The sequence below is a fragment of the Rhinolophus hipposideros genome, assembly GCF_964194185.1.
Source record: "Rhinolophus hipposideros genome assembly, chromosome: 4".
Taxonomy (NCBI): domain Eukaryota; kingdom Metazoa; phylum Chordata; class Mammalia; order Chiroptera; family Rhinolophidae; genus Rhinolophus; species Rhinolophus hipposideros.
Genome location: NC_138050.1, coordinates 46,400,618 through 46,421,877, shown reverse-complemented (window position 1 = coordinate 46,421,877; position 21,260 = coordinate 46,400,618). Strand labels below are relative to the sequence as shown.

The 21,260-nt window shown below is 39.4% G+C and overlaps 1 protein-coding gene across 26 annotated transcripts in view; it reads right to left on the bottom strand.

The window, feature by feature from the left end:
* Positions 1–2,038: 2,038 nt before the first annotated feature.
* The window catches only part of TACC1 (transforming acidic coiled-coil containing protein 1), a 93,867-nt gene continuing 74,645 nt past the window's right edge, over positions 2,039–21,260 (bottom strand). For 21 of the 26 annotated variants that reach the window (XM_081046918.1, XM_081046911.1, XM_081046932.1 and 18 more), the window contains 7 exons: positions 17,831–17,956; positions 15,265–15,341; positions 13,113–13,156; positions 11,529–11,689; positions 10,594–10,700; positions 7,930–8,050; positions 2,041–6,841 (listed from right to left, as the gene is read on the bottom strand). In XM_081046918.1, the coding sequence (XP_080903044.1) occupies positions 6,773–6,841; positions 7,930–8,050; positions 10,594–10,700; positions 11,529–11,689; positions 13,113–13,156; positions 15,265–15,341; positions 17,831–17,956 (705 nt within the window). In that variant the 3' untranslated portion in view covers positions 2,041–6,772. Of the gene's footprint in view, positions 6,842–7,929; positions 8,051–10,593; positions 10,701–11,528; positions 11,690–13,112; positions 13,157–15,264; positions 15,342–17,830; positions 17,957–21,260 lie in introns of all 26 variants that reach the window. The other 5 variants (XM_081046914.1, XM_081046934.1, XM_081046928.1 and 2 more) reach the window with 1 other exon arrangement.

Here is a 21,260-nt window from a genome sequence, read left to right as displayed (position 1 = left end):
GGAACACACAGTGACTTGCACTCCCTATTTATCAGCTCCATCGCCCCAACACTGGGATCTGTCTCCAGCTAATCCTCGCTCCTCTACCTTCTCAAATAAAAGAACAAAGGTAATGCTTAAGTTTCCAACTCTTTATTTTTCAGATGGCTAATAAAACTAACAAAAAAGTCATTTGGCTCTGAGGGGGCGTCTTAGAAAATTTGAAAGTCATAAACTCGCTGTTTTACGTGACGATAATCAGTATCATTTAAGGACCTAAGGCACTCCCCAGCATTACTGCTGAGTCCTCACGGCCACCTCACGAGGTGGGAACCATTATCCCGTTAGAAAGGTGAAGGCCGGGAAGGTGAAATAACTGAGGCTGGGCCCTGCTGCTCCACCCGGTTTGCGCATCCTTCCCCACACACCGTCCCTCCTACTGGACTCCTGCCACACTTAGTCTGTGTCACAATTCCATGCCATCTTGTCCTGTTTGGGGTTAGATTTATCTCCTAATTAGATTGTAAGCACCACTGTGTCCCCATCCTCAAGCACTTTAAACAACCTACAAGTCACAACTAGGCTAAGAAACATAGAATAGAGATGGATTTCTTCTGGAAAAAATAAAGATTTAGTTAGCATATTGCATATTTTAATGACGTTTCAAACTTGAAAACAATTTCTCTTTAGCTAACTAGCTTCAGAAACTTTTCATGTTTCACTTTAAACTTTGCAAACGCACTATTTGGTAAATAAATGAATGTAGAAAAAAGATGTTTGGTTTTGATTGGCCCTTAAGAGCCTACAAACTTAGAAAATGATATAAATGTACTATTATCCAAATCTGGGAGAACTTGGATTTAAAGAACTGGAAAAGGACTAAGCGGCAATTAATTTTGTCCATTTGGAGTGAGGATGACAATACTAATACACAAGCCGTGCAACCAGCCACACATCACTTCTCTCTGCGACTCCGTTTCTTCAATTGTAAAATGACTAACTTTAGTGGATCAAGTTTTTTCATACTTTGACCAATAGCCATAGCAAGGAACTCATTTTCATCATGACACACATTTATATCTGAAACAAATTTAATGAATAACTTTACTTGTGAAATGCATTTTCATAATTCCTGTCATATTTTCTCTTATTAAAATACTGGTTGGCATTCACTAAAACGATCCCATGGTCCTCTATTTGTTAAAAGTATAAAAACACTAAGTGGTCTCACATTATCTAAGAATATTCTGTAAGAGAGTAGAAAGATAATTTCCATCTTATTCTTCCCAATAATTCTTAGACAATGATGAGGGTTTTACTGTCTTTAGTATTCAGTAAATGTCAGTGTCACTTCCTTCAGTCATTGTATAGGATTCCCCTCCTAGCAGTTCAAGAGCACACTAGCGAAAAATGTTCTTTTTAGGAACTTTATAGGCTATAATGTCTTAAGATGCAGCAAAGAGTAACAAAGTGACAGTGCTCTGATTTTTCTTAGTGGATTCCCCACCTAAGTAGTAAAATGGAGTCTCTTAATTTATCTTTTCCTGTAATAAAAATCATGACATTTCCTGCCCAGTCCCCTAGCCCTTTAAGCAGAGAGTTGGCCTGGGCAGTACTGAAAAAGTTTTTCCCGGTATTAACCTAGAAGAGACATTAAACGTCGACTATTTTCTGTGGGACATTCTGCAATGTTTACAGTTCTAACTTGTCCCACGTCCTCCAACAAGTCAGAAAGCGTGCGGTGATTTAGGTTCTTATGCCTTGAGAAATGCCAGGGCAGACAAGCAGTCTCTAAGCAAACCCAAGAAGCATCCAATTAACTTTGTTTACACAGATGCAAAAGCATGGAAATTTCTATGGTAAGGTCCAAATCACAGTTTGTTTTGTTTTTAATTACACACCCAACCAAGTGCATAAAATCGCACAGAACAGTGCAGCAAAAATGTCATCTTTTCTATTTTCAGACTGGAGCTCGTAAAAGCGAGCCTGTCATAAATTTTCACTTGGGGACAAAACGACTTATAACCAGGGGAAAAAAAAGGCAGACACACACCCACATCTAACAGTGGTAAACAGTTTTTAATCAGGCAATGAAACATGGGAAAAATATATTAGTAATCATTATAATAATTTCATTTGTGTGAGTATAACTTTTACAAATATTTACCTGACATATAAAAGGGAAATTACTGTGCATATAAAATTGACGTAGATGCTTCTTCCACACAACACGATCCTGATAGCAGTAGTCAGTGCAGCGCCCGTCCCTCCTGACGAGAGGCTCCTCACACACTTCACGGCACCCGCGGAAACAGTGGAAGCAGATGTGCAATTAACATTTACTTGTTGGCACATTAGTACAAATGGGAATCTACTGGCAAACACACACTTGCTAACAACAACACTGAAAAGTTTACTGCTACCTCTGAGATTTGAAAGAAATGTCTGGATCCCATCCCACCGGGTAAGAAGGACCAAGGCTGAGGCTGTGGGTGTGGTAACCAACAGACTGTCCTGGATCTGGGCTGGGGCTGGATTCCAGGTTCAAAGTTTTATATGTTCACTGGAAAATTATCCATAAATATAGAATATAGGTTAACAGTGTGACTAGGAAATTGTTTTTGGAGTACATCTGACACCACTACAAGGCAGAGGGGGAGGAAGTGGCATCTTTACAGTTATAAAGTGAAGCATCGATACAGGGAAGGTTCAAGCCACACCTCAGCTCCATGCCTGGCCTCCTCCAAATGAATTAAGAATGCCAGCCGCGCACTCCACACCTCCATATTAGAACTATAACCAGAACATACATATGTAATAGCTGTAACCATATTATAGTTAATAAAGTCATTCCTTAGGAATCTTGTTTGTCCAAATCTAACTGCATGCTAAGAGGCACAGAAATGGGATTGCATTTGGACGAAGAACTACGAAAAGTGCAATCTTTAGTCTCCAGAATGCTAGCTCTGGGCACTAGTAAGTCTTCCCTGAAATGCTATCGTTTCTATTACTATCTTCCAGTGGAGATCCTTAGAGTAGTGTCCAATTTCTTTACCTTTACTATACCGGAGACTCAAGGCTTGAGTAATAAATTGCTTTTTAACACTCACTGGAATCTGGAGGCCAGTCAAACCTTTTTGGACAGAAGTCTCCTCACAATACTTGATTAAATCTTTGAAGATCACTTCTTAGACCTTTGGCTTGACATTCTGGGATTCCCAGACTATGTTTGTTCTTTAATAAGCAAATAATAATCTTCTCTTAAATTCTTCAGAGTATATACATCTTTACTTTAAAATCCTTTGCCTGAATCATTTAATCTTTCAACACCTAGTTTCTCTCTTCCCAACAAGAGGATAAGGAAACCCAAGTCCGAGAGCAAGTGCGCATGGTCACAAAACTACAACGAAGAGACAACAGTAGTGTACAGTTCATGAGATGGCCACTAACTGTAGTGAAAAACCAAAAGGAAATCAAAGGGGAGCTTTACAACTTTTACACCACTAGAAAAGGATATGCTAAATCTTTGCCAGCCAGTGTACACAGATTACCAATGCTTACTCTTTAAAAATTCCATTTTGGGCTTCAGAGCCCGCAGTTACCTTTATTGAAAGTGAGTGCTTCACTCTGGCCGCTGTTAGGCAGCCCAGCAACACCTGGGGCAACTGACTCTCCCTGTTTACAAATAGGACTAACTCAGGGCTGTCTGATAAAGATCTACGTATTTGTGTGAGAGTTGCACACAGTGTGGGACAGATAACTGGCTAGAAAGAAAAGTCAACTTGAGCCATCCCCCAAAACCAAACATAAATTTTCCCTTAGATTCCATATCATCCTGGAAGGCTGCCAGATCCTCAGAGTTTTGCACCATCATGTGCTCTGCACTTCCTAATTTGGACTGGGTCTGAAGTAGCCAGAAACCACGTGAGAAAACTGGGCTTTTCAGAATTTCCAGAACAGTTTTACAGAACACAAGGTTTGGGCAGGTCACCAGCCTTCAAGAGCTTCTCCTAATAGAGTAAATCTTGAGAGGTCTGACTATAAGTGACCAGCCAACCAAGTGACAAATTGTTTAGTCTCCACTTAAAATACTTCTAGATAAAGATTATCTATCTACACCTTAGCAAAGTCAAAAATTGAAGAAATGGCTCTGGATCCAGCATCTCAACAAGATCACCCAATGCTCTCAAATAATGGGCTAGATCAGCAACTTCATCTCTTTTCACTTTTGTAACAGGGTTTACTGTTGCAAAAGTTACTTGTTAGCTACTAACAAGTAACCTGGCCCTCTAGGGGCCAAAACACTAGGCTGTATTCTTCCTCTCCAGAGTTCTAAAAGTTTGGGTTTTGTTTTGGGGTGGTTTTTTTTTTGCTTGTTTTTAAAGAAAAATAAACAAATATACTTCATTCTGTCCAGTCTATTATCTTAATTTGCCAGATGCACACACTACATTTTTATTCTTGTTGGAGAATATCCACCTACTAAATTAGAAGGAAGAACATTTCATTTTCAAGGTCATGGCTGAGAGGACAGGGGCAAATGTTACTTAACAATGGCCCTTTTGTAGTCCTCGTTTAGCAACTTCATTCTAGGGTCTAATCTTCAAGGGGGTCTCTTTGACCAGCGTGCTAGGAAAGGATTGTCGTCACCTGTTTTTAACACATAGCTCCTTTTTTTTTGAATATACCAAAAAGCCTAAAAAGAGGACTATGGATTTATAATGGAGGCCACTAGAAGCCTTTTATGCTTAAAACAGATCAATATAAAACAAGCAAACATGGGTATGCCACCAAAACACAGCAGCAAAAAGGCTTAGCAAAGTTTCTGCAAAACTCAAAGTTAATTTCCCTAGTAGGAGAGGACTGAATGCGGAAATCAGCTACACCAGCTGGAGATACCTATACTCCACTGCTGCTCCGACCACAGCGCAGCGTTCACACGAATCCAGTGACTGTTTTCAAAGCCCAAGTGATTGTCAAGTCAGTTCTCCAACCACAGATCGTTTCTGTTGTTCTTTTTTGTATGAAATGGTTAAGACAATAGGCTTTAAAATACAGCCTAAGCACCGATGACAACAAATGCATGTTGGTAAAACAAGACTTCTGGCTTTAAAAGACATTACTGACCTCCCTGGGGCTAAAGATTGCACCCACGTGAATAGTACACATCTAAAGAAAAATTCAGGTTTCAAGATCTATACAGGTTCTCCACTAGGCACAAGTCATTGATGAAGGTGGATCATGCAATAGTTTTACAAGAAAAGTACAAAAACTTACATGTACTGAATAGAGTGCATATCACCCGGAGGGCTTTCAGGGTGTTATGGTTAAGACAAAAGAGTGCTTTGAAACACTTACAATGGATTTGGTTCTGCCTATCAAATGCTAGGGAATTCACTGGAATTACACGGAAATTTTCCATTTTGGGGTTAATGGCCCCACCACTCTGAACCAAGTCCAGGAAGGGCTTGAGGAATTCAGTTTTGTGAGTGTGGATCTGCTCCCTGAACTTCTCTCCTCCAGTATTCAAGTGGCTCTTGTTTAAAAATATTCGCAATAAGCTGATTTTTGGAGTGGTTTGCATGATTTCTACTGCCCATTTTATTAAAAATTCTATCTCAAGTTTGAAAGGACTTTTTTTTTGTCTTAAAGAAAAAAATCTGAAGAACGAAGTATCACACTTGTGAAAAACCAACTGCTTCTCCACCTTATAATTGCTAATGGGGCTACAGATACCTTTTAATTATATACGATCATCTACACCTTTTACCAGTAGATTTTCTTGGCGTATTTCAAATATAAAGATAATAAGGAATAAATATTGATTCTGCGGCAACAAATGGAAGCAGAGGAGATGAAATGGCTCTAGAACAGCCTTGCCAAACCCCAGCTCTCAGGGAGCCCCACTGCTGTTCATGCAGAAGGCAGACACTTTCTGTCTGAGGACTAACCCCAAGGAGCCGCATTCACACTCATCAAGGCTGAGGAGTGTCCACATATCAGGGCAACGAAACATGGTGTAAAGTTTTCCCTAGAAGGGAAACCTGAGCCTGGGGTTATAAAAGTCATGACAGACACGAGTCTGGGGTCTTCACATCTTCAATTGCCCCAAATTCTGAAGTTGGCATTCTAAGCCAGAACTCTATCTCCAAATAGGGTTTTACATTCATGGAAAAATGCTCTTCTGTAGAGAAGTTCTTATTTGACTGTGCCTCAGAGAAAAATCAGCAGCACATGTAAATATATATGTGAGTGTGTGTGTATACATGTGTATAATGGGTACTCAAAAGTCCCTTCTTGTTTATAAATTGGAAGTAACAAAAGCAAAAATATCTCCTCAAATAAAACAACTAATATTGAAAATTAAATTTAAAAGATGAAATAAATAGGTCACACAAAAAAAATCAGACAGGTGAACAGGAGATGATCCCAAAGAGTAGCCATAAAATCATAAATTTAACGCACTTGGAAAAGTAGAAATGATTTTAAAACGAATTAAAGATGGAGAAATCACAAACCCAAATTTAGCAGCCTGTCTGCCTGAACCTATTGACGGCAATTAGTGACAGACCGTAAAACTGTCGGATGCCATTCCTCTGTGACTGTGCAATACTCTAGGGTTTCCTTCAGGGCTGTTGCATCGGCAGCAAAGCGGGACAGGCAGCAGTAGGCATGTGCTTTTTTTTAGTTTTTTTTTCCTCTGCAAAGGGGTGATTATTCCTGGATAAGGCAAGATAAGTGTGGTCACGAGAGAAGCAGCCAAATGCACATCTGTCGAGCGAACAGGGGAAACTCAGTCAGTCTTTCCCAGCTTTGCGATCAGCTCGTCACAGATTTTCGTCAGTTCTTCGATTTCTTGGTTCTGGAAGACAAATGACATGATTATGCAGGTCATTTGTGTCCTGAGATAAAGGCAATTATAGCTAAACAGCCTCAACCCTCACTATACTCTACCTAGGCCTCCTAACTCAGTGGCTCTTAACTTTTCTACATCAGAGACCCTTTAGAGAAAGGAGAACTCTATACTTTTCCCCTGGAAATGTTCATGTGTTCACAAATTTATGCTTACATTGAATAGAGGGTGAGGGTAACCACTGGCCCTCTGTAGCTTGTCCATGACCTCTTGAGTTCCCAAATTTTATGTGATCATAGGGATTACCTGGGGTACTTCCTAAAATGCAAGTATCTGGGCTCACGCAATCCATCAGTATCTCCAGGGACCTGGGATTCTGGAGTCCAAGTATCCTAGGAATACTGTCTTAGGGATTATGTGACCCCATGGCAAGAACGCTGTCCTAGCTGAATGGATATCATAGAAATTAGTATAAAACTGGAGACAAAGGAAGAAAAACACTACAGGCATACAAAAAAATGAAGTCCAGGAATCGCTGAGCAGTGAGAAATAGGAACCCCTGCTACCACTGATTTTTATTTATCTACTGAAGTTCCTGGACCGCGGCACCACGGGCACTTTGGGCTGCGTCAGGCTTTGTTGTGGGGGCTGCCTGTGCAGTTAGGACACTTGGCAGCATTTCTGGCCTCTACCCACTAGAAGTCAGTAGCATCTCCCAGTCGTGACAACCAAATATACCTCCAGTCATTGCCATATGTCCCCTGCAGAGTAAAACTGCAATGAAGGGAGAAGACAGCTTCACATATTACATTAAAAAAAAAAAAAAAAAAAAAACCAGAAAGAAAGGGAGGCTCAGAGCCCGACTAAGCAGCTTTTGGTCCCCTGAACTTCAGCTAACATAACTTCCTTTCTGCACCCCGCCTGTGATGGGTCCCACCAATACACCTGGGAGTTTCACAGTTTGCCTTGTTTGTCTCCACCAGACAAGATGTGTGGGCAAAAAGGCAGGGCCTCTTTCATCCAGATCTGCTGCAAGCTAGCCACCGCCAGGGAAGAAAACTACATGTCTCTGTGCTCACACCACGCCCTTCTCGTACCTTCTGCTGAAGGGCCCTTTCCAGGGACTCCACCTTCATCTGTTCTTTCCGGAGTCCTGCGTGGAGAGCTGCACTCTCAGCCTTTGCTTTTGTTCGAACCTGAGCAATCTCTTCATTGGCTCTGTTTATGTTTTGTTTATAGAATAAAGGGAAAAAAAAGCACACAGTTAGTCTTCAGTCCCACCTAAAAGAATCAGGATATTAACCACTGACAACTATGAGACACAGACCTAAAAGAACTGAGTTCATGGCAAGAGAAAAAATAGGATTCGGTGACCTAAGTAATTCAATTTTAATTTATAAACACTCAGCTTACAAGCAACTGTTAAGGAAATTTCCATGGTGCAAACCAACAGAATTAATCTCAAAGACCACATTGTCCTTTAAAATTCATGTCACTAGAAAAAGGAATCACATGATAGTTTCCACAACAATCAAAAAAGTTTTTTAACCCAGTACAATAGCAGGAAGGATCATCTTTAGGATCATCATAGCTAAAGAGCCAAGATACTAAGCACTGACATCTATGCCACACGGTCCCGAAAGTGACTTTATTCAGGAGGTGCAAAAGAAAATTAAAAAAACAACAACATACATGTCAGTTGATAAACAGCCAAAGAACTGATGAAAGGATGCTAATCAGAGGCATGCAAATTAAAGTGATAAACTTTTTCAATTTATCAGATTGGCAAAAAGTAACAAGGATGATCCTGTCCTGTGATGGCCAAAATGCAAGGAAAAAGATGGGCTGGTGTGCGAACTGGGGGAATGAAAACTGGCACTGTCTTCATGGTAGTAACGACTATAACTTAAAATGTGTACCCCCCGCCCCGAGCCAGCAGTGCCCTTTTAGTCATCTACCCACAGCAATGTCCCCACTTGGCACAAAGGAGACTGCACAAGGATGCTCACTGCAGCGCTGTCTGCAATGGAAAAAAGTGTGAAACCATCTAACTGCCCATCAGTAAGGAATGGAAGTCCTACAACCCAGTGAAAATCAGACTGAACTATATGTTCTGACAGGAGAAAATGGCCATGATATACTATTAAGTGAAAAAGGAAACTTGTATTGTGACTCCAGTATTATATATGAAAAAAGAAAAAATTCAGAGCCATTTTGGGTAGTATTTGTAAAGGCACAAAGAAAGACTGGGAAGGATACACGATAGACTTTAATAACAGTGCCTCTGGGAGTGGGAATGGGAAAGGGGGAACTTAAAAGGTTTTACAAATAGGAAAATGCCCAAGCATGTATTACTTTTTAGTTAAAAAATAAAGTTGGATGCATATTTCATACCACTCCTCAGGATAAATTCCAAATGTGTCAGATTTAAAGATTTAAAAAAAGTAAGCCATAAAAGTACTGAAAAGAAAACACGGGAGAATATTTTATATTCAGCAAGGGGAAGATATTTGTTACTATGACAGGAAATCCAGAAGCTGTAAAAAAATGACTGATAAATTTTGCTGCATAAAAATAAATTTCTGCATATCAAAAAACACTATAGGCAGAGCCAAAAGATAAATGACAAACTGGAAAAATTATCCATAACTCATATCACAAAGGGCTGGCATCTTTAATATAATATTTATATATAATATATAAAATATATAAACTGACAATAGAAAACTAGGCAAATAGTCATTCATAGTAAATAAAATACATGTATAGACAGCTGCTAAAACGTTCAATTTCACTCATAAGATAAATATGAATGAAAACTATACTGAATAAAATAAATGCTCTGTTGCTTGCCCCCCTCTCCCCAAACCCAACCAACTAAACTGAAATACCCTTTTTCATCTATCACATTCACGGAAAACAAAAATTTGATCTGTTGGCAAAGCTACAGGGAAGAGACGCTCTCATGCATTGTATAGGGATATGAAGTCTAATGAGGGCAACTGAACAATATTTATCATAATTATAAATTCATATATTCTTTGGCTCAGCAATTCCTTTTCTACATACAGATAACTCACACGCATGCCTGATGATAATCATAAAAGGTTACTTATTGCAGCACAGTTTGTAGAATATTTTAAATAACCTGAATGTCCAACAGGAGGGGACCCGTTACATAAATGATACATTCCAACAACAGAACACCACACAGCTGTTAAAAAAAAAATGAGGAAGCTGTTCAAAGATTGAAATGAAAAGATTTCCAAAATATACTTCTAAATGAAACAAGCAAAGTATGTTATCATCTATATAAATGAGATTCTCACATTAAAAAAATGGTAATTATGTGACATGATGGAGGTGTTAGCTAATGTAATCACGGTGCAATATATAAATATGTCAAATCAAACACACTGTACATCTTGAACTTATGCAATGTTATATGTCAATTATATCTCAATAAAACTGGGGGGCAGGAGAAGAAGGGGAAAAAGGATATCTGGAAGGATAAAACTTTGATTATTCCCAGGTAAGAAAGAGGTGGGAACTCAGTGGATGGATGGGGTGAAGGGAGACACATTATATCTTATTCTTCTTAATGTTAGAACCATGGAAAAGATTATACCTATTTTAAAAGTTAAATAAAAACATACACATAAATGCAATATGGAATTGCAAGACTGATTATTTTCCTTGCTTCCATCATCAATCTTCCCACAATACCGTGAAAAGTGAAAGTCTTATGTGAAAGCTCTTACTTGTCTAGTTTTTCTTCTGCGTGGATTTTCAGGGCCTGATATCGCTGTTCCTCTTGTTTAACTCTGGCTAAGTAATCCTGAGCACATTTTTTCAAGGCTTCTTCATTCTGTTCAAAAGAGACAATTTAAAATAAACAGGACATTTTGTTTTTCTCCTACTAGTAACATATCATGTATCAGAGTTCTCATTTTCTAAAAAATGAGAAAATCCAATTAATTCAGGTTCTTTACGTTATACTCTATGGTAATTTGAAACAGGCACAAATGTTTCCCATTGAAGAAATTCTAGAAAATGTATTCATGTATTAATTTTCAAATCATACGGTAAGGTTCAGTTACACTGGTACACCTACTTTAAGAAGGTGATTATTCAAAACTGAATGGCAATCTGATTCCCACTTTAGATAAATTGGTCAGTCTCATTTTTATTTTAATGTGAGAAAAAGACTGCCCACTGTTATAAGTGTGTCTTATTAATGGTTTGCAATATGTGCACTTACATCTAAATTTGACACATTACACTTACTTTCCTCTAGCATATGCAGCCTGAATTTTTCAGTGGTATGGCTAGACTCCCTTTACTTTTACTAATATTAAAATGGTGAATTATCAAAAAGAGCATTTCTATAATTCTCCTAAAGTCTGAGAGTTCCACAGTTCTTAACTCCATGCTACACTCTGGTTATGTCTAGGATTTATTAGCCTGACCCAGGAGAGGAATGACTGACACACCACCCAGCAGGCCAGATGCCTAAACAACCACATAAAGACAAAGGGGGAAAATTCTCCAGCTTCACTGGAATACAAGATACAAGGCCAAGAGGGGCCCTGAGTCCCTATTCAAAGGCTACCCACACTCCTCTGATATGTATGTTTGAAGGTCCACTACCAAGAAAATATACTCACAAGGAGATAAAAAGAAAAGGACATGCTACCTTCTTGAACCCTTCCAGGACGCCTTTCAGGTTCTCATATCTCCTGAAGAGATCAGAAAGGGACCTTTCCACAGAATTAAGGTCAGCCAGGGCCTGCTCTTTCTCCAAGGTCAGTTGCTGGAAGCTTTTCTGAGAGGTCATACTTGTCCTTTGTTCATCTTCTGTGAATCACAATCAAAAGCAAGGGCATACTCATTCAACAATAGTTAATGGCTGTCTTCCTGGAGCTAAGCAGTGTTTTCGGTGGTGGGGACCCAGCAAACAAAGTCCCCACTCTCAAGACTACATTCTAGTAGGGGGAGATATATGGTGATAAGTGTTGAGGGAAAAACAAAGCAGGGTAAGAGGGGTGGAGTTCCTTTTTTATACAGAGAGGCCTCACTCAGAGAAGTGTCTGAACGTAGACCCAAAGAACTGGGATAAGAAGCTCCCTGTGAGAAGAATGTTCCATGCAGAGGAGAGGAACAGCTGTGGCAAAGGCCATGTGCTGGGAAGCCATTAGGTGACATGGACAGTAGAAAATACCATTTTAGTGCTGAAGTGCAGAAAGGCCGGACTATGATTTAGGACTCAGTCCTTCCAATGCTGACAAGAAGAGATTCTAAATCCAGCATAGGAGGATCAACCACTGTCATTTTGGAAAAACACCAATGAGTCTGATACAAGTCAAGTAGAACTTGCAGTGGAGTTAAGGCCACTGCACCACACCAGAGAGATCCCATCTGGTGGGGGCGGGGGACGTAATGAACGACGTGGCTGGTTAGGCCACCAATGCTCTGGGTCCTGGGTGGAGGGGCTTTTCACAGAATCTAAGTGTCTGCCATCCTCTAAAATGAACCTAACTACAGTTGATCCTCATTATTAGTGGATTCTGTATTTGTGAATTTGCTTACTCGCTCAAGTTTATTTGCAACTTCAAAATCAATACTTCTGGTGCATTCCTGGTCATTCACAGACATGGACAGAATGGCCAAAAAGTTGAGTCACCTAATGTACAATACACATTCTCAGCTGAAGTTGAACAAGGTGACACCGTCTTGCTTTATACTGTAAACAAGTATCCTTTTCACAGTCTATGCAGTGCAGGTTTCTTTTTTTGCATTTTTATGATTTCTGTTGGTATTTAAAACAGCTATTTAAAACAGCCCCAAGTATAGTGCTGAAGTGCTTATCTGGTGTGCCTAAGTGCAGGAAGGCTGTGACATGCCTTACGGGGAACTTACATGTGTTAGACAAGCTCCATTCACGCATGAGCTATAGCACAGCTGGCCATGAGTTCAATATTAATGAATCAACAATATATCATATATCAAATAAAATATCTTCAAACAGAAACACACATCAGATTATGTACTGACAACAAAGTTGTGACCAGAGGCTTGAAGGAATCTAACCTTATATTTTCCTTAGAAGCAGTATTTCAGCATTTGCTAATTCTGTGTTTGTGGCAACTTTATAGACCATAACTACCACAAATAGTGAGAATTAATTACATCTAAGTGATGGACAAATTGAAATTTGTATCCTGATTTGAAAATCATCTATGGATCGTACGGCTGATACCCTAGAAAAAAATTTCCTTACCAATCATTTGGGCAATGGTCTTTTCATATTCAGCCACAATTTTCCTTAAAAATAAAAAAAATAATAATAAATTATCAGAAGAGAATTTTTAGACAATGGAAGTTGGAGAAATGCTGCCCCAATTAAACACAATAATATATACTGACAAATTTACATTACCCACTTACCTGCTTTGCGCTTTCTCTCTTTTTTTAATGTTAATGCAAGATTTGTTAATGTTCAAAAGTTTTTTCTTAAGGTTTTATGTTTAACAAGCCTTCATTCTATTTGTAGAAACAAACGTCCTCACATTTCTTTGCCCCTATGTGAACGACCTCAAGGCAATAGATGAAGTTTGCTTAGACAAATCAATCTTTCACAAAGTAAATTACAGTAGTCCCCTTTTATCAGTGGTTTTGTGTTCCGCAGTTTCAGTTACCTGTAGTCAACTGCAGTCTGAAAATATTAAATGGAATATTCCAGAAATAAAAAATTCTTAAGTTTTAAACTTTGTGATATTCTGAATAGCATGATGAAATCCTGAGCCACCCCACTTGGTCCCACCTGGGAGATGACTCATCCCTTTGTCCAGCATTTCACTACTTGATACACTACAAGCCTCTTAGTCACTTAGTAGCCGTCTCCATTATCATATCGACTGTTGTGGTATCACAGTGCTTGTGTTCAAATAACCCTTATTTTACTTAATAATGGCCCCAAAGTGCAAGAGTAGTGATGCTGGCAATTTGGTTATGCCAGAGAAATTTTGAGTGCTTCCTTAAAGCGAAAAGGTGAGTATAGTACAATAAGGTATTTTGAGAGACCACATTCATATAACTTTTATTACTGTATATTGTTGTAATTATTCTAATTTATCATTGGTTATTGTTGTTAATCTCTTATTGTGCCTAATTTACAAATTTAACTTTATTGTAAGTATGTGCCTATGTATAGGAAAAAACAGTATATATAGGTTTCAATACGATCTGCAGTTTCAGACATCTACTGGGGGTCTTGGAACATATCCCCCATGGATAAGGGGGGCCAACTGTCATGACATTATTGGGGCTTTTCCTAAGAGATCTAATCTGAGTTCAGGCTCTCCTGAATCCAATCTACCCACTCTTTCAGGCATTCTATCCCCTCTGATTCAGTGACAAGTTTTACTGTACTGTCTTAATACCAGAAGTACTTCAGTTATTGAAAGACTTGAAAGATCAGCCTGTCATGCTAACTTTTCTTTTAGCAAAGTGCAGTGTTTTCCTGATCCTGCCCAGTGACAAGCGCTCTTTCCTGTGACCCCCTCTGTGAGAAACGATGGCTCCCCCAGCCCGTCACTTTGACCCTGCATCCATATTTCTTATGAAGGCTTTGTGCGCTCTCCAAGGCAGGGGCCATCCCTTCCTCTCCACCACACACAGTACAGGGCCTTATTCCCAGTAACCATTCAGAAAACAAAACCCAAAAAAACCAATCACAAATTAGTGCAGACGTATTTAAAATATTTCTTAATCATTCAAGTGCTCACTGTACAGTATATAAATTATGCTTTTTAAAAATCTTCTTTGATGTCATCTTTAGTTATTTCATAGCTCCCGACTCCCTTCTAGGGAGTGAGCAGCAAACTTAAAAAGATTTCAATATAAAGATGTCAGTCAATTCTGTTTCCCATTAACATGCTTTTTATAATCTCTTTGGTGGTTAAGAGATTTGAAGCTACCACATATAATTAATTTTAGAAAAGTATTAGGTTGGTGCAAAAGTAATTGTGGTTTAAAAGGTTTAAAAAAAAAAATTGCAAAAACCGCAATTACTTTTGCACCAACCTAATATTATGAACTATAATGCCTATATGTCAGTAAGTCTTACTACTCTGTGTTCCAAATGGATATTCTTGCACAAATTCGGTTTTTCAAAAGACAAGAATTATGTGGGTCCTGCTTATTTGTAATGTACTGAACATCCCCAAAATAAGACACAGTATTTGAAAATATAGTAACTGGTCAGCAATACTCATGAAATGACATCAATCACAAATTAAGGTACAAATAGCAATGCCCTCAAATTCTCAACAACTGGTTCTTTGGTAAGCAAATACTGTCACCTCTTCATTTGTGTTGAATCTAATAACTCATAAAAACATCCAACCCCATGCCCGAACCTCCACTCTAACCTCATCTCCAAGACTTCTTGTCGGGTTTCTTCGTATTTTTTCTTCCATTCATTTGCTTCAATCTCTTTAGTGATTATCTAGATGATAACAGAGACAAAGCTTGGGTTTACCTACTCAATCTATTACAATTTAAATTTAAGTTTGGAGACTAAAAGAAACACACAACCAGGTCCATTTAAGACATTCAATATACATTAAAAGTATAAAACCTCAACACATATATAATGCTCATAAGCATTTGGAAAAATGGACTCTTAGCCACACAGGCTGCTGGAATGTAGCCACCAGAATAAAAGTGAATAGAACATCTCCTGGGGAAATTCCAAGTGGTAATTATAATCTCTATAAATTTTACCTCAGTCCAGGGTCTGGCTCTCAACTCTGCAGGCCCAGAACACTGATCGGGACAGGACACCAAGAGCAAAGCCACCTGTCTGGCAGAGACTCACCTTCCCAAAGTAGACGCCAGAGCACCAATTTTAGTTAGGATGAGAAATGAAACTGCCACAAAGTCAGAGTGTTAGGAGTTGGCATGACCAGCATATGCTCTTTCTGTAGAGAGTTCTGATTGCTTGAGAAGAATGGAATCAGCAAGAAGGACTCAGAAGTTGAGGGCCGCCAGCCCGATGCACCCATCTCACTACAGGCAGGATCTCGTTGGTCAGACCAGAGCCCGTGTCCCTATTTGGAAATGCCCTCGCTCACTCAAAAGAAATACTCTAAATTCATTGCCTCAAACTCCATGTGCCCTGGACAGGGCTTGGATGGGCATCTGTTGTTCTTCTTTTATTTTAGTTCTCTGTGCTTCTCTCTTTCTAATTGGTACATTTTTTTATTTTGGTGCTTTTAATCAGGATCTCAAGATCCCAAAACCAGTTTCTCTGCGTCAGGTTACTAGGTGCATATCTTTGCTTTGATCCATTAGGTGGTCATCTCATATTTTAACTCTCAGGAGGAAGATGAAGTCCTTCTTCTCATTTACAAAATGTTGGTGGGCCTCTTTGCCACTGCTCCCAAGTTTGGACAATAGGAATAGCTGACATCCCTCATTACCAACCTGATACTTTTTTTTTAAAGCTTTAAGAGACCTATATCAGAGGTACTTAACTACTCTCACCATATTATAAAAATAAAATTGCTACACCAAAGGAATTACCTTCTTTAAAAAATGGTGGAATCATCAAGCAACACACAAACCAAATACGTAATATGTAGCACAGATATATAATGGGAGAGGGGCAGTAACTGACTAATAGTATATAAAGTGTCTTTCATATTTTTTTGATCACCCAAGAAAGGCCTAGCAGTGACCTATTTTGAACAGAGACTGCTCAAAAAATACAATATAGGAATTTGGGAGTTGAACAGTTTAACTAAAGAATGGATGAAGGTAGGCAACAATTTTATATTACTTCAAATCTAGAATTTAAGGAATTTTATGCATGAGCATATATCCTCTGTAAAATGAAGGCACTGATTTAGTTACATATGTGGATAAAACTGGCAAAATTCTGTATTTAAAACTTCAAGGCTATGCACCCTATGTTTATTGCAGCGCTATTCACAGTAGCCAAGATACGGAAGCAACTGAAATGCCCATCCATCGATAATTAGATAAAGAAACTGTGGGATGTATATACAATGGAGTATTACTCTGCTCTAAAAAAGGATGAACTCTTACCATTTGCAAGAGCATGGATTAACGTAAAGGGTATTATGCTAAGTGAAATAAGTCAGACTGAGAAAGACAAATACCATATGATCTCACTTATGTGTGGAATCTAAAAAACAAAATGAATATACAAAACAGCAATAGACTCATAGATACAGAGAACAAACTGATAGTTGCTACATGGGAGAGGTTGGGGGATGGGTGAGAAAGGTGAAGGGATTAGGAAGGGATTAGGAAGTACAAATTGGTAGTCACAAAATAGTCACAGGCATGTGAAATACAGTATGGGAAATATAGTCAATAATGTTGTAGAGATTATGTAGGGTGTCAGATGGGTACTGGACTTATGGGGGGATCACTTCATAGATAAATATAAATGCCTAACCACTGCGCCGCCCACCTGAAACTAATAAAATAATACTGAACGTCAACTATAATTAAAAAATATATATAGTCATAGGATGTAAGGTATTATACAGCATAGAGAATATAGTCACTAGTACTGTAATAGCTGTGTACGGTGTCAGATGGGTCATAGACTTGTTGGGGTTATCACTTTGTGAGGTGTGCAAAAGTCTAATCGCAATGTTGATTTATACACCAAAAACTAATAATAATAATAACAAAAACATCAACACTAAAAGATAAAGAAGTGTACAAAATTGATAAGGATATTTCAAAGCGTCAGCTTTTTTCCCTGAACAGCAGAATGTCAGGACTTCAGCACAAATGAGATGTTTTACAGGGAAACCTTTATATGAGCTGAACAAGCTGTGGGAAATAAAAACTTCCAGCCGGGGATAACTTGGGCCAACAGAGATGGGATCTGCCTGCTGGCACATGGGCTTTACAAAGAAATGGAGTGATAAGTGGACAGAACAAGAAAGCTTTTACCTCTTCTCTTATCAGGGTGAGCACGGCTGTCTTATCTGATTCACTGAGGCAGATGCTATCCAGGGGGCTCTCACCTCCACAGGCCACAGACACGGGGGCCTTCTCCATAGGGGACTCCAACAGTCCCTGTGGGAGGGGAGAGGTTACATTTAATATGTCCAGTCTTCCGCTTCTTAATCCCAAATATTTCTTCAATGACATCCTCATTTCTAAATTGATCACAATGTTTAAAAATACGTTTGAAGAAAAAAACTGAGCAGGTTTTTTTTTTTAAAAAAATCAAACCTAGTTATAGTGTTATCTAAAGGAAAAACTTGTTCTAATGATTATGGGGGGGGGCACTCAGCTTCTGCTTAACAGATAGCCTAGAGAAGTATTATTCTTATCCCAAAAGGAGAAAGCGTAATTATCATCGTGGTCAGTCACCAAAGGATTGCATGCATGAAAGAAAAAACCATCCATGGTTAACGGCTCATTTTTCAAGGGGTTTCTGGGGATGATGTGTTCCATGTAAATAACTTTTCCAAAAAAGTGTCAACTGTCTTTTTTTTTTTTTTACATATTGATGCTTTGTGTGTCTCTTTAGAGACTCTGGATGGAAATGTTTCTAAAGTGTATTACTAACTTTCAGGCCTAAGGAAGTGGAAATGGCGCCTATATCTGAACCCTGCCCTACCTGCACCCCCGATGATTCAGGATCAGGACTTCGGATGCTCTGCAGTGATGGGTGGTAACCCCGCGCTGCCATCAGGTGTACACCATTATCTGCTCCTTACAAATTGGCCACAATCTGCCCCTGCATGTCCATTTTTTGGTTCTTTCTTGCTATTAAGTTTTCAGTTCCCTTCTGGTTGCACTTCACCTCCTGATGTAACAGCTTGCTTTTATCATAAACTCCTCAGGTTCCAGAGAGCCACATTTGGTTAATATTTTGTTTTTCACAAGAATACAGATTTTGTACTATTTTCATTCTTAGAAGGCATTTTTGGGCTATTTCCCTCATCTATATAAGTAAACCTTTTGTATAAATGGGGACAAAGCTTCTCTATTAACATCCAAAATGCCAGCCCAAATGACTTGGGAATAATCTTAAATGTCAGTATAACTGATCAATTAGTTATTGATTAAAATCAATCAGTTCTGATATTTTATTTGAACCAAAACTAAAGTCCAAGGTCAACTTAAACCAGCGGCTTATAAACTCTTCAGGGTTATTATAGACTCACTGTCTCTCTAGAAAATGCTCAAAAACACACACATAATATTTGCATACAGCTTCACATACCTCGTTGAACGGCCCAATAGAGAAACTCCAGGCTTAGGCCACAGAAAAGGGAAATGCAAAGCCATAAGCTGGCAGTGCCCATTTCCAGCAGCATTTGCAGGGAGGACAGCCCACTATGCCGACAGAAGTCCTAGGTCCCCCCAGAAACACACTCTCTATCTTAGGATGTATCGATCACTAAAGCCAGAAGTCACTTGTGGTGGGCAGCCTCTAAAAGGGCCTCAATGACCCCCATCTCCTCGTACCAATTCTCTTGTGCAATCTCTTCCCCTCAGCTGGACCAATGACTCACTCCAAAGAACAGAACATGGTAAGTCATGGAACATCACTTCTGAAATTAGTTTACAAAAAGACTCCAGATTCTACACTGAGAAGCTCCAAGAAAAGGCCCAGGTGGCAAGGAACTTATTTCTGTCAACAGCTAGGACAGAGATGTGGTAACAGCCCTGTACGTGCGCCTGCAAGGAGACCCGCCCCACGTCGAGCGTGGAGGTGACCGCAGCCTGGGTCAACACCTTGATCATAGCCTGTGAGAGACCCTGAGTCAGAGGAACCCAGCAAGCCGTCCCCGGGTTCCTGACCCAGAAATGATGAGCTAATAAATGTTGGTTGTCGATAACTAATACACCCCCGGACATTCCAATCATCTCATGAATTTCCTCTACCATGTTTCTGAAGAGCCTTTCTCCCCATGTAACTGGCCTACAGGGAGATAATACCCTAAATTAAGCTGACACATTTGGTTCACCTTTGTTGTTACATTTCTGACCTAAACCAATACATTTAAAGAAGTCTTTTGTGAGTGTTTATTATTCTAACTCAGAATTCCCAAGTCAAGTCAACTCTAGGAAATAGTCCCCCATGCCTCCTGTGACCCTTAAGTTAGCAAAAATTTGGAAAATAAGCCACAAGTTTTATTAGTAAGGAAAATATCAACATGTATTCTGGAGTTCAGCATCTCCTTCATTTGTTGAGGGGAAAAGGGAATTCAGTCCATCAATCACATCCTTCCAAAAGGGTCCCATTTCACTGTCCCCTAATCCTTTTCCCTGTCCCACAAAGCATTCTCAGCTGAGGACTAACAAAGACCTGTCTCTAGACAGAGGAATTCAATGGAGTCCTGGTTACCAGTTTACAATGAGCACAGATGCCACAAAGTAATTCTCTTTGCTCACGTCTTTGCAGGGAGAGAATCAGCATCACGTATCTGCCACAGCGCGCTGCGTGTGCTCATCCTCAGTTGTCCTTGAACCCACTGAATAGGACCATCCCTGCACGCAGCTCCTCCAACAGCAACATGCTTGGAAAGGCCAAACAAGCTCAACTTTTAAGAAGTTTAATAAGTCTTCTTAAAAAAAAATTAATTGACTCCTAAGTGAAAACTGCTGCAAACCAATAGCTGAGAAGCAAGAGAGACTTAATGCCCACCACTCACTCTACTCTGGCCTTAGTTATTTTGCCCTGGCCACCAGCTATGTTGGGCATGAGAATGCAAAAGGAATGTGCTTCAAAGCAACCTAGAGAGACTTAAAACAGTAAATGCTAGATTAAACAGATTTCTTTATTCAATGTTTAGAATATTGTCATTTATTTATGCAACATTTATTCAACATTCTAAGGAAGTAGAAAATTTATTTCAGGAAGTTCAACTGGGGTTACTTTTAAAAGATCACAACATACAGTACGTTCTTCACCAGACGGCTCTAGAGACAAGTTTCTCCATTTTTCTTTCTCACTTTCTTTCCTACCCTTTACCTAGCAACATCACACCACCTTATACTAGTCGAGCACTTTATGGCTTCAATCTTCCGTGCCATTATTTCATTTTATCCTCACAACCACTCCGATAAGGCAGCTAGGTACTACTAATTCTATGGATGACTAAGATGGGAATCCGGAAGTTTAACCAGTCTGTTTCAAGAATTGGGTAAGCCACCTAAATCTGTAGCCACACAGACCAATGCTTGATGCACTCAATAGAGCCCTCTTCAATCATCCTTTTGCTATTTTCACACATTGAAAATGCTCCAAAGTGCTCCCGTGGTAAACTTGGAAAACTTCACAAGGAAACGGTTTCCCCAAGTGCACAACCAAGCTGTTCTAGTGGAGTGTGGTGTCTCATCCACTCAGAGGTGGGGACAGAGG